Here is a 14,300-nt window from a genome sequence, read left to right as displayed (position 1 = left end):
TGTGTTATTTGCCAAATGTGAATGATAGAAAAAGAGTAAGAAGCCGTAAATTCTCTTGTGTGCAAATTTTAAACTAAAAATATTTGTTATTTCATTTTAATTGAGAATGGATGTGATCCCTTTTAAATCCTTAAGACTTTGCAAGCTGTTCTCTAGGTACAAACATCCCTCTACTTCTTTAAAAATTGTGTCTGCTTGTAATTGAATAATCATTCCAGTTGCTGTTTAACTGGAACAGAATGCTGAAACATGAGGAAAGTGCATCTTATTCTAAATTACCTACCAATCAGTACATACAGGAGCTTTTTTTTAAACATGCAAACCATTGAAAAAATCCATTCATCTTATTTGAAAGTCCCTGGAATGTAATTGAGATTTGAAGATCATCTTGAATTCTTTAAGGCTTTTTTTAAAAAAAACTTTTCACTCTTGTTAGTGATGAATACTATTCCTTTAGGCAAGAGGATTCTGCTCTTACCTAGCAAATTCAGGGTGTTCAGACAGTTAAATTTGATTTACAGTCTGAGGCAAGTACGGAAGTGCGTTCTCTCCACCTAGTCACAGTTCTGAAGTGAACATGTTTAGGCTCACTCTATTGAAGCCAATTATCTATATCTTTTTAGTTAACATTACTTACATGAACTGCAGTATTACTGCAATGAAATCTTATATTTAAAAAAAAATTAATCACTATTTACCAATAAGTGTCTCTTAAAAAAAAAAAAATGCTTTAATAAGTGCATATAACTCAATTTTTGTCCTGTAGGATCTAATCGATACAATGCTCTGAATGTACCGCTACACAACAGAAGATACCAGGTAAGCGCTTTTTGTGGCTTCATGTGTAAAGATGCAGCTTCCTACGCAATACTGAATAAAACCTGTCATTTTAGTGACCCAAAGTGGCAGAAGATAGCCTGTCTTACTATTATCATGATATTCCAAGGAAACTTCTGTCCACAGTGCATCTGCTTTTCAGAGGTAGTCTATACTGGTCTTGTGGCAAGGAGGCAAGTTGCCTGCTCACCTTGCTTCACTAAAGCCAATTCATTGACTACTGGCTGATGATCACTGTGGGTATTAACTGAGGTGTGCCTTTCTAGAAGGAATGACAAAAAGGTTTTTGTCTCCTGTTACAGTTATAAGAAATATTCTTTTACTATGCCAACCTGCAGTAAGTTAAAACTTGAATATTTAATTTTTAAAGTTGATTTAAACTACATTAGTTTAGAGGTCTTAAGCTCTTTTTTGTTGAAAAAAAAAGTAGTTTTGGTATTATTTAAAAAAAGAAACAGTTTCTGTTCGTTACTGTAACTTCATCAGTTTCCTTGGGAATGTGGTTTACTCAACATTCAAAAATGAGCATTAGTTTTATGTGAATAGCTAAGTATATTAAGGCTTTTTACAGTAGTAAATCACATACCCTGATGCAGTCAATATTTTCTGGTTTTCCTGCGGCTGAGGATGGGCTCCTCAGCACTCAGTGTTTTTTTTTCTCTGCTTGTATAGTATCTCTTCAGTCTTCAAGTTAGTGGATTCAGATGCCACTGTAGAAAGATTTCAAATAGCTGTTTTCTCCTTTCTTCAGAAGTGCCTATAAAGAGACCTTGTTCCTAATATGTCTGCTGTGAGAACAGGTGACCTGCTGTCCAGTTTTATGCCTTGAATCAGTGTGTTGCTCAGTACTAAGAAAAATCTGAATAATTGCATGGAGAGTTTCTCCCTTTGCTATTCTCTGCTAGCACTATGTCAGCCAGCCTTGTGCTTCAAGATCTGCAGCCTTGAAAATGTTCCAGGACAGATTTTTATGACTGACTTTGCCAGTGGAGACAAAATGCTAGTGTATTAGCACAGGCTGCAGTGTAAAGGACAGCAAAACAGTAATATTGTCTGTTTTCCATCCTTGCATACTCAAATTGTGTATGTTAATTAGCTATGTATGACGACTGCATTAATTACCACCATCCGTGATCCACAATCAAGATTCACTAGATTTAATGCTTCATTGAAGCATTAGGAATACACGTCTGAAGGATAAGTCACTTTTGGCTGAAATCCTACTTTGACCTTATTCTCTCCTCCATAAATCACAACAGCGTGGTTTTCTTCTCTGTTGCCTTTGCTTTTTCAGAATGTTCCATTTTGGATTAATTTCTTGGATAGGTCCCACTTGACTGAAGCCACAGAACAGCCTTATTCATAAGTAGCAGCTCAGTTCTGTCCAGATGGGAGATTAAGAATTGAGTGTTACTGGCTAGAGAAGCAGACACCTTTTTATTCTGGGAGAAAACCTCGTTGTTTTTTACTAATTAAAGTTAGGTTTTCTTACAACCAAGTGTTACAAATTTCTCACTATCATCACCCTGAAAGAACTGAACTGGTGTCAAGAATTAGTCTATTGGTGTGTAGAAATCTTAATTTCAAAGATGTCTTCTGTAATTGTAAAGCAAATTGTAAAGCAAAGCATCACGTGTTGTGTGGCATAAAAATATACTTTGTTGTCATAGAAAAACATGGCCTTCTATGTGGCATTGTAGTTTATTCATAAACTTTAAAAATCAAGTTAAAGGTAATTATGCTATGTATTTTAGGCTGAGCTAGTAACAAGAAGGAAATAATTAATAGCAATTTTTTGTATCCAGCCATAACTTTTTTCATATTTAGATACATGTCAAATATAATAATTTTATAACTGTCTTTACAGCTGAAGTTGCGAGACCTTGCTGGCCAGGCGCTGGCTTTTGTTCAAGAACTTGTAACAGCTCTTCTGAACTTCCATACGTACACTGAGCAGAAGGTGCAGATCTTTCCCATTGATTCTGCAACAGACACTATATCACCGTTAAATCAGAAGGTAAAGCTTACAGATTTCAGCTAAAAGTGTATTCAATTATGTAGACTTTCATGAGTGAACAATCTTAGTCATGGAAACTTCTACCACCTTTACTGGAATGCTATGAGCGTGTTCCTGAGACGCAGCCTCTCCTGCATGAGTCTTTTTTCTTCTGGGTGAATTCTCTGGAAGCGGGTGAAGGCGTAGCTGCAGAGAATCCTTTTCCCCTATGCTTCTGCTACAAGAGTAATATGTTAGTTAAATCAAGGCTTTGCTGTTTAAGAGCTAAATTAAAGTGCATTTGTCAAAAAGTTCAGCTGACTTATTTTAAAATAATAATACACAAATATTGCACTGCTAAACAGATGCTTGTCCTAGTTAATGCACTGGGGCATGGGAGATTTTGAGGCAGAAGGTCTTGTGTTTCAAGTGTTTGACTGTGATGTGAAATAAACTGGATATAAGGTAGGCTTATGAAAGAGAGAACTTGGACTCTCTTCCCTGGTCAAAAATAAACTTCATAATCTGATTTTGGGCTATTTGTGTAAAGATCTTTCCTGTAAGTGGTCTGAAGCTTCAAGTCTGTAAAGCATTTAGAAATTATTATGAGAAACTTGACTTGTCTCTTTCTGTGCAACTCGGGAAGACTTTTCCGAAAGTATCATTCAGAGCTGTTAAGCTGCATCTTTTGACTTTCTATGCCATGGAGCATGGAAAAGAAGTTTGTGCACAAGAACTTGTGTGGGGATGTATATACGTATGGTTTGGAATAAAATGGCTTTAAAAGCTGAGTTGATGAGTTCATAGTGCAGGTGGACCTGCATGCATTTAAGTTACTGGGTGACAGTATCTTCTTATTCAGACTACAATTTCAATTTAGTAGTTTGTAGGGCTCAGACTTAAGCTACTGAGATGCACGTGATTTGCATTCATCAAATGGCTGCAATGCATGTAATGGCAATGTTAACTATCACAAAACCTTCCTGTTCTTGGGAAGGCCTCCTTTAATCTCTTTGCAGGCAACAAATATATGCTTGTGAAGGTGTTTATCTAATAGAGACATCCCACTCTATTTACCTTCTCAGTTGTTCCAACTATTTGAATCAAGAATACACTTTTAGAGAGGTTCAGCATAGATCTTAGTTTCAGAACAACGTTTTCTTGCTCCTGCTCAGAAAACTCAAAGGTACTCAAAATTGCATATCCTTCTTGTGAAAACTATGTAGCTTTGTCATCTTCCAAATTCTTTGGGACAGGAACTGTGTCTCCTTGTTTATGTGGCCCAGTGTGCTGACAGACACTACTGCAGCTTACACTAAGGGAATAAAATCAGGTTTCTTAGACATGCTTCTCGTGCATTTTTTTCTTAATGTCCTAGTTAACACTTCTTTGTTGCTTTTCAGTAGAGGAGTGCTTTCACACAGCTGAAACCTGCAAATTAATCAGAACTGTAATTTGATTCTCCTTTTCTGATAATTGACTCCGATTCAGTGGTTCAGGCTTTGTTTGTTTTCATAATTATGGCTCTTGTAGTCTACTCCATCCTGTATTCATGACCTAATTGCCTCAGTGCATGCTACCTCTCAGGGCTTTTGCAATGACTCTGTGACTTTCCAGTGGTGAAGCATCTTTTATCACTCACTGATGCTGCTGTTGCTCCTGTATTTTTTGATCAATTTATCTATTTGCTTGGCAAGTGTTCTCAGTGTGATGTTAGCTCCTCCACTGAGTGGTTCAAAAACCTCCCCTTAATATGGTAGAGAAAATGAGACAAGTGTCAGGTAGTGGGTTGGCACACTTGCACTGATTTATTTTTCCCCAACTCCAGGTCTTGTCTGGCGCTTTCGAGCTATTTTCCCCACCAAACACTCAAAGTAGATGTGGACAATTCCCTCCCAGGTTCAAGTATTCCTTTTCTCTTTAAGTATTGGATTGCTGGGTTCTGCTGGGTCTTCAGCATTGTGCCAGATAACTCCAGTCCTCTCTCTTGCAACACAAGTCAGGAGCATTCTGCATGTGTTATTTCTTCCTCCTTAGACTTAGGAATTCTCCTTAATTCCATCCAGATTTGTGCATGCATGAATGAGAGCTTGGCATCTCTCTTTTCTTGTTAACACTGTGTTACTGCACTATAACAATACAAGGAATAATTAAAATTTCTCATACCCTATTTGCCTGGGATCTTTAGCTGCTATTGTGGTATAAATAATCAAAGGTGAAGGTATCTGTCTGTGGGGTAAAATAAAAGCCAAGATCACTTGTGACTACTTATGTCAATCTATGGAAAAAGCTTTTTGTAGTACTATGGTATCAAAATTGAAAGCTGATGGTACTGTTACATTTTGTGTTTAAGAATCAACACCTTTGTTCTCAGGTATACTTTTTTGAAGGTGAAATTAGCCATAGAATTTATTTAAACAATTTTTAGCAAAGTCGGGCAGTTCTGTGAGGCCAAAGTTTTGTAATTGCCCAAACCTGTCATAGTTCTTGAAAGTAAGAATTCTCCCTTTGATTAGTTACTGTTCCATCCTTTCTATTGGCATAAGCGTGCTTTGACCCATGTTGAAAACTGGACTGGCTACAGATAAAGATTAAAATGTATCTCTTGCTGTCAGTTTTAATTCATTTTAGTTCTTCAGTACTTTGCACAGCAAATGTTTGTGCTGATGCACAGGACAAGGGCTGAGAGGCAAACAGCAGATGGGAGGGCAGCTAGGGTAGTTTATTCTGGTGGCTTAATGGTGCATGGATCTCGCCTTAATTTGATGGAGTTGAGCAAGAAACACTAGAACGTTTAAACTTAAAAAGCAGGGGTTTGGTGTGCTGTGCATGGTAGTTGAAATGAGATAGCATGCTGTGGCAAAGCCCTAGATGGGCTTTCGCCTGGACTTCAATTATAGCCTTCACTATTTCTCACTTTCCCTCAAGGTGTGCATTTGTGTGTCCTGTAGAAGAGGTTGCTGTACATCACTTGACTATTATATCTTATTATTAACGTCCTGGGGATCATTTAAGGTGACAGGTGCTTGGCTAAAGTGGACCATTCAGTTGTTAACTTGAAACAGTTTGCAAGAGCCTTTAGCAAGCACCATTTTAAAATCTCTCTGTACTCAGTTCTCACAGTATCTTCATGAAAATGCTTCGTATGTTCGCCCTCTGGAGGAAGGAATGCTTCACTTGTTTGAGAGTATTACAGAGGATACTGTGACAGTCCTGGTAAGATTTCTTATTTTTAGTATTGAAAAAGATTTTCACAGAGCAAAAATACTCATGTGGTGTTTTTCCTTCCAGGAAACAGCTGTGAAACTGAAGGCCTTCTCAGAAAACTTAGCTTCCTACTTATGCTTTTTAAGAAAGATTCTTCCGTATCAGTTAAAAAGGTACTTTTGATTTGATAGATCAAATTAAAGAGGCACTAAGTGTCAGGCATGCAGCACTGTCAGCATCTACAATTCAAATATTAAGTCATCTCTTAAAGCACTTTGGCTTAAAAGGCAGAATTTTTTTTTTGCCTGCTGGTTTTTGAGCCCTTAGGTTATGCATGTTTTTTTCAGCTGGGCATTAGAGCTAAAAACATGTATTTTAAAGCCTTCCCCCGCCCCCCCAGATGAGACTTTAATGAAAGCTGCACAGATTTTTAATGTTTCTTAAAGGTTATTCAATAGTATTGATACTATTCAAGTATGATATTCTAAAATTGTTAATTTCTTGAGCCTGTCCAAGATTACTTATCATGCAGTAAATACTGCAATGTAGTAGAACTTGGCCGCATGCACATCCCTTCTGCAGTGAAAATCTTTGTTCCCGAGTGGGTTGAAGGGAGGTGATATATTAGTGCAAAGGACTGCTTAAAAAGAGGTTTTGTATTGAAGGAGAAAAGGCTTGTTTTATGCCTTCTTTATACCTGCTCTCCTGCTCCTTAGGAAGCAAGAGGTAAATTATATATGATAGAGGAAAAAGTCTTTAAACTGATGCAATCGGTTCCTTGCTGTGAGTGTAAACTGGTCCAGGCTTGTGTCTGAAGCTCTTAAGAATGGGCATAGTACCTGCACACAGTAATCTTCATGTATTGCAAAGTTACTCTAAAATAAATTCCCGGTCTATTATTGCTTTGGACTGCAGCTGTAGAGAACACTAGTTATCTACTCCAACACTCATGATCTTGGTTTTTTTAAGATAATTGCTCACTTTTTTAAAAATATAATTCATATATTCCTAGTTTGGAAGAAGAGTGTGAGTCTTCTCTTTGCACAGCTGCTTTAAGAGCTAGAAATATGGAGCTACATAGAGACATGAAAAGGTTGACTGCAGTCTTTGAGAAGCTACATACATACATTAGTCTTCTTGCGTTACCAAGTAAGTGCCACTTTTGTCTCTGTTGGCTACATTGTGACTGGAAGGGTATAGTTCTCCTTTCTGACTAGTTTAAAAAGAAACAAACCAAAACCCTAAAATAAACCAACCCCCTGAAAAACCCCACCACACCAAAAAACCACACGTGCACACACACACACAAAATCCTACTTGTATGATAGAGGAAAACAAGGTTAACTCTACTCTTAAGGTGCAGTCTAAACTATGGGGCAAGTGCGTTCTGCAGTATGATCTGTCATATTGGACCCTCTTTGATCCAGGCTGGGAGGCTGAGTGTGATGTAGAGTGTTTCTTTAATGCTCCGTCCTCTTCCTTCTGGATAGACGTGGGTATGATGCAGATCTGGAAACTACCAAGCAGTCACATGTACCACATTTTAGATAGTAATAGTTAACTGTAGAGGAGAAAAAAGTCACTGTAGGTTTTTATAGTACAATTGACAGTATGTCTTTTGTCATCTCTTAATCATAAAATTGTTAATAAACTACATTTTATTACTAATTACCGCTTCCAGCTTCTGCTGTGCTATTAAATTACATCTCTCATGGTAATGACTAAGTAAAATCAAGTAAAACCTTTGTGTTTATGTGTGTGGGGAAACTATATCCAAATGCATACTGTAAATAATAAGAGGAAACTGTTACTATATAGCTTCAGGTTATTTCAGTCTTCACTCTTTAGAAGGACCCAGATGGTCTCTCCTACAACAGCAAGCGTGTAAATCTTTCTGCATGCATAATTGCTTTTTGAGACCAAAAGAGTTGATATTTGTAAAATCTGAGCGAAATTTAAGAAACTTGGAAGTCTTTTACCTGCCTACTCTGGTAAAATCTGGGAGGGGTGTGTGTGTATATATCTCTAATATTAAAGGAAGGGGAAATTTTAAGTAAATGAATCTGTTATGATTCTGTAGCTCTAAAGATTATACCCCATGCAAATGTTTCTAGTAGATGGAAATCAGATAATGAAGAATCATCGTTTTTTCATCATAGTTGAATGTGGGTTTTTTGGTTTTTTTTCTTCATGGTACTTCTAGGTACAAAACCAGAAGGACTTCTTAGGACAAATTACAACTTTGTGTTTACAAACATTGCTACAAGTCTTCATGGATTTCATGATATCTTAAAAGGTGAGAGTACAGGAGTAGTGGTATGTTTCAGCTATGCTTTTTTCTGTTTAACATAGCGCACATGCATTCTCTCTGTAACAATGTTAAATGTGTAATATGTGATAAATCTGGTTTGTTTTGCCTTTACAAACTAAGATAAGAAACTAAACATGCCACGTACTTGTTTTAGACATGCATGCATGTTTTTCATGCCTCCATTCTGTTAGCTTTGTTCTTCTAAATTGCTGGAATAGTTAATTGTGGCATTCTAGCTCTTCCTGAATAGTAGTACTTTAGTTACAGAACTTCATTGCTCTAGTGACACTAGCGTACAGAATGGAATGCCTTTAAATATACATATTTCCCTCCCCTTCTGTACTATTGACCTAGTACCTGCCTTCAAAGTGGAATTTTTCCTTACAATTTCTAGGTTGATTACTACTTTTAAGATGAGTAAGTAATCAAACCTTACAAAGAAGTCTGTTTACCTTTTGAATCTTAACATCCTCCTTGAAAATGGCTAAGCTTCCCTTTATCAGAAGGAATGGATATGTTACGTTTTCAGTGATATTTGTCACTGATAAAAGTCAAACTTCTGAAACACTGATGTTTCTGTATATCCTAAAATTTCTGTACCATGTAGCTGTTCCCAGAGAGAAAATAATCCATATAGGTGAATTGTTTTAATCCTAGTCAGCTGTTTAAACATTAGGCTTTTATCTTTTTAAGGATAATTTTTTTGTTTCTTGCGTTTTTTAGTAATGTCAATAGAATTGTCCCATTTTGCAGTGTCCCTATTTAAAAAAAAGACAACAAAAAACTATAGAGATTGTACCCCAAACAAAATGAGACACTAAACCAAGAGTTTTGTAACATAGATAATAAATACCTTCTACCTTTTAATATAGTTACTGTAATGCAAAACCAACCCAACTTACACTTTATGAAAAGAAATAAAATAGCAAAGCAATAAAGAAAACTGTCAGTAGAATTTATTAGCTAGCAACAGAGATGTGTTTAACACCTTGCACTCCCATACTCCAGAACGCTTGATTTGACACTTCTCCCTTCCAAACCCAAACTCACTTCCAACTGCTTAAGCTTGTCTCAAATTATAACTTCTGGTGGTGGTGGTCTGAGTTTTCTCCATTCTGTAGCAATAGTACTTTATTGTAAAATAGGTGCAAAGTGTTCATTTGTCAAATAATTACTTGCTCTTAATTAGACCTAGTTGGGAACGTTTGTTCTTACATGATAAATACTTGAGTTTTTTAAAATGTTGGTGTTGTTGAAATTAGTGTATTTAAGCTAAGATGTTTTTGTGAGTGACTTTCAAAAAGTTTCCTGGGTGTTTTTTCTCTCTGAAGACTGTTCTTGTCCTGAAAGAATTTTAGAATACAGGAAGTAGCATTTTAAATTTCTGGTAGTCTTTTAGACTTGCTCTGAAAGAATTAAAAACTCTTCCCTTCTAAGTCATGTAAGCTTAAGAGTCAGATGTTGAACATGACCAAAAATTCTGCCTTTAGTGTCCTGATGTAAACATACGTAAATAGGAAGTATACTTGTGGAATGAAATGCTATAGATCCACTATATAGCTATGACTTTTGGGATACAGAGTACACTTAAATATACACCTTTATTCTGCCTTGTGTAACAGGCGTAATGTCTATTTCTAATGATCACAAAGTTGTCCAAGGGAGTATACCAAAGAACCAAGTATCCAGAATAAACTTTTATACAACTTAAAGAGTGGAAAAGCATTTAAAGCCAGAGGTTGTAAGCTGAATTTGAAAATTGTTGCTTAAATAGACAAAAAAATCTAATTTGACATAATGTGTCTCTTCTTTTTCTAGACATTTCCAAGCACTACAGTCAGAAAGCTACTTTAGAACAAGACCTTCCAACTGCCACACAGAAACTAATAACTACAAATGACTGTATTTTATCCTCTCTTGTGGCTTTAACAAATGGAGTGGGCAAGGTAATGGATATTTTTGTTTCAATATAATGCCCTAACTTGTGCAGGTATTGTTTAAAAAAAAAAATAATCTTAATTGAATGATTTGGAAAATCCAGGTATGCCTCTGATATTAATAATCTATAGTATCAGGTTTGTTCTAAGGTATTTTCGGGCAAGAAGAAAAAACAACCCAATGGGTGATAAAAGTAGATACTGTGAAGAGGACGCTTTGCATTAGTAAGGTCTAACTTACGTGGAAGAACCTGTAGCTTGTTTGAATTTCTTCTTGTAAAGTCCAGTTTCACTAAATATTGTCTTTCTCTTGACAGAGTAATTGCTCTTCTAAATCTTTCTGGTCAACTTAATTTGAAAAGTGGCTTTTCTTGATTTGTCTAGATTGCCTCGTTCTTTAGCAACAACTTGGATCATTTCACTACTTCGTTGAGCTATGGCCCTAAAGCAGGAACAGAGTTCATCAGCCCTCTTTCAGCTGAGTGTATGCTGCAGTACAAGAAAAAGGCGGTTGCTTACATGAAGTCTTTGAAGAAGGTTTGTTCAGCTAGCATGCTTGCACAGAGAAGACACAAATCAGTTGATAGTTGGTTATGCCAAAGAGAATACAAACTAAGGATTTTCAGTATTTGGAATAGATTTCCCTCTGACTGGGAATCTTTGGCTAAGGAAATGGAACCCTTAGAGCAATAATGCTAGTGAAAATTTTACAGAGCATAGTTGCCCTCACAGCTGAAGGTACGTGCCAGTTCTGCCGTTACCCATTTCCACTAATTATTTCTGTGCCAAGACTCCAAGGAGAAGAGGGTAGCTGCTTATTTAAATTTCCTCTCATATTCACCAGGAATATGGAGTGAATGACGTCATATTCTTATACTTGCATTCAGTGGGAGACAGTAGAGAGCAACAGGGGGGAAAAAAAAGCAGCTGAAGAGCAGGAGAAAATGTGCTGAACCAAAGGATTGAACACAAATCTCCCTGTTGTCTCCATAGAAATTAACAATGAAGTGATGGTGTACTTAACAGTTGTCATTAAATCATTTCACGCAATGTCTGTAAAGTGGACCTTAAGATTCATTTGATCATTAAGTAACACCTAGAGTTTTCTGAGCACTTCTTAATCAGGTGTGCATTTTGGGGCAATATTTTTTGTGAGCTTAAACCATTTTTTCCTACTGGCTGGTAAACATTTGGAAGATGTTTTTCTTCCCTTGACTAAAGTAAGGAGGGCAATAAGAAAATAAATGTAGAATATGTATTCTGATCTACTGTGAAAAATGTTTTGAGGTTTCTTTTATCCTTCTGTAGCCTTGTGCGGATTCAGTGCCTTATGAAGAGGCTTTAGCTAATCGCAGAGTTCTTCTGAGCTCCACAGAAAGCAGAGAAGGACTTGCACAACAGGTATTCTGGTATAACTTCTACTAATATATATGATAGTGTATTTTATAAATGTAAAATATGTGTTTGGTTGTTAGTATATATATGCATATACTGAAGCTTAAAATTAGACTGCAGATGTCATATTTGTAGAGTTTGAAACTAAAACTCATCCTTTTCAGGCAGGATTATCCAAGACTTGTTCTTTTTTACCTGCAGAATGTATGCATAGTTATAAGAGATGGAATTATGCCATTGATGTCATCATTTATAAATACAATAAGTCAGGCAATCTTTCATAATTCAAATAAATGCAAAATAAAGGCAAGAATAAGGCATACTGAAGTATTCATTTCTAATGTTATGTACAGTCTTGAGTGCTTTTTTGGACTATGCAGGATTTATTAGCACTGGTTAAGAACAATTATTTTTCTTTTCATTTAAAGTCTTTTAATAGATTAGTTTATCATTCTTGCAGTGTGCATTTTTTTTTTTTTTTTTGTGGAAGGTGAGGGAAAGGGAAGTTAAATGGTGTTTCAAATGCCTATACGGTTTGCCCGTCTCCTCATATGAATGAGACCAGCTAACTGATTAATACCAAAACTTCTTTATTTGCTTGAACGTTCAGACTGTGCTTGAGTCACCATCACTGAACTTTCACAGAAGAAAAATACTTCAGTGTTTTTTTCTTGTAGTGGCCATTGTTCAAAGTGTGCTAGTAGGGATAAAATGAATTTCAACAGAAATGTGTGGAGTGAAATGATGTGTACTATTCCATAGTTGATTTCTTATCTGGGCAAATGGGTTCTTCTGTCTGTATGAGGTGGAGCAGCTGGGAGGGGAGAGATTGTCTTCCTAAAGACTAAACCATGATGCTAGCATAGAACAAGACAATATTAGTGCCAGACACACATTTATGAAGTTTTCATAAAATTTTTCCCTGCTTTGATTTTTCACCTAATGTGGTGTTGCCGGTTCTATGAGCCGTAACTTTGTGATGCATGTTTTAGACCAATTAAATAACGTGGTCATTTTTGACACATGACCACGGTTAAGTGTACAGCTCAAATCAGTAGTTGTTTACCTGCTGCATTATTCATTAGCTCACTTATGTGATGGTTTAAAATAATACTATCTTCAAACATTCTCTGTGTGTGACTTTTTTTCTCCTTGTATTCAATAACCTGGACTGTAAACTTTCCCTCTTAAAGGTCCAGCAGAGTTTGGAGAAAATTGCAAAACTTGAACAAGAAAAAGAACACTGGATGTTGGAGGCCCAGCTAGCTAAAATAAAGCTAGAGAAAGAAAACCAAAAACTGAAGAACTCTCTTAGTGGACATTTAACTGAAGCTATACAAGAGCGTTCTGTTTTGCCAAATGTAGCTGAACAAAAGAAGGAAACGACAGAAAAGAGTCCAAGGGAACCTATTAAAAGTACTAGTCTGGTAAGTGACCTTTTTCCTTCAATAGAGGAAAATCCACTTTCTTCAGTAGTAGTACTGTTTGATCAGTGGAACGCTAACAACGAAAGCTTTTTGACTGTGAAATGCGTTCACATTTGGGCTTCTTGTAGTTGCAAAGCTGCTTGCTAATACTTCTTGAGGAGTTTGGAACTTCTTGGCTTTTGGGACTTTGGTATCTTTAGGATCATGGAGACATTTTTGTAGTTCTGTACTTGTATGACCATAGGGGAAATAATAGATGCTTAACTGCTAGATTTTTCTGACTCTGTAGTCAGGAAGCCTTGCAAGTAGTGTATATCTCAGGGTGGATCTGAGTTTCCAATACTTTTTTCATCTGTAGATATATTAAAGCAAATGGAAGTAGGTAATTAGTATTTCTAAATGGGTTGAGAGGCTTACTACAAGCTTGTGCAGCATAATTTAATTTTAACGTGAAGCCATTCAAGTTTTCGGTGCTGTCCGGAACACTTAATTTTTACGTAACTTTCATACATACATACAACTTGGGCTCAACAATTGCATTTGGATATGGCATGCATTCTGTACTTGCTCTTTTGTGTTGGGTAAATCTCTCCCCTGTTTACTGCTACTATTTAAAAGAAGTTTGCCTTTCTTCTGAATTACCACTTCTGAAATGGTATTAATAGGGATGTCACCTGTAAGAAAGAAACAATCTACTTAGCTCAGCACTTGATAGAATTCTTCCTTTTTTTCCTCACTGCTTTCCTGCTCCAGGATAACAATGACCTGTGGGTTATTTTAAAATCCCCAATTTTGAAGTAAACGGCCATGTTAAGTATTTGGTCCTATATCTCATCTGTTAGGAGTTTGAGGAGAATGGCTTTTTCTAGCTATGATGTTTAATGTAACTCACAGGTCAACATATTGTACAAATATTTCCCATAAACCTAAATCTCTAGTCCTGTTGAGGTCAGGAAAAAAACCCTCTTGACTCTATAAAGACATTGTTCCATGAAACTAGTTATTTGCATACACCCCCCTGCTATATTTCGGTTAGGGCTTCAGACTGAACTGTGAAACTGGAAAGAAAGGAATTCAGAAGGTACTCGCGAAATCCAGGAAGGGTTTCCTTGCTCTTCAACCTGGAAAGTAATGTTTCAATGTACTAACGTATCTCTGAATTAGTTTCCTGGAATCAAGCAGTTGCATAA

General features: G+C 36.5%; 1 protein-coding gene across 15 annotated transcripts in view; it reads left to right on the top strand.

Moving 5' to 3' along the window:
- Positions 1–14,300, top strand: part of PPP1R21 (protein phosphatase 1 regulatory subunit 21) — a 33,466-nt gene that overhangs the window by 11,126 nt on the left and 8,040 nt on the right. For 12 of the 15 annotated variants that reach the window (XR_012585979.1, XR_012585976.1, XR_012585975.1 and 9 more), the window contains 9 exons: positions 767–819; positions 2,705–2,854; positions 5,948–6,213; positions 7,053–7,189; positions 8,244–8,336; positions 10,170–10,297; positions 10,673–10,825; positions 11,597–11,689; positions 12,877–13,110. Coding sequence is in view for 6 of the 15 variants with exons in the window: in XM_074578902.1 (XP_074435003.1) it covers positions 767–819; positions 2,705–2,854; positions 5,948–6,213; positions 7,053–7,189; positions 8,244–8,336; positions 10,170–10,297; positions 10,673–10,825; positions 11,597–11,689; positions 12,877–13,110 (1,307 nt within the window). In the remaining 9 variants the exon portion in view is untranslated. The remainder of the gene's footprint in view (positions 1–766; positions 820–2,704; positions 2,855–5,947; positions 6,214–7,052; positions 7,190–8,243; positions 8,337–10,169; positions 10,298–10,672; positions 10,826–11,596; positions 11,690–12,876; positions 13,111–14,300) is intronic. The other 3 variants (XR_012585980.1, XM_074578904.1, XM_074578903.1) reach the window with 1 other exon arrangement.

This window comes from Larus michahellis, chromosome 3 (genome assembly GCF_964199755.1).
Source record: "Larus michahellis chromosome 3, bLarMic1.1, whole genome shotgun sequence".
Lineage (NCBI taxonomy): Eukaryota > Metazoa > Chordata > Aves > Charadriiformes > Laridae > Larus > Larus michahellis.
Note: the sequence above shows the minus strand (reverse complement) of the source record. Positions and strands in the feature narration are given on the sequence as shown.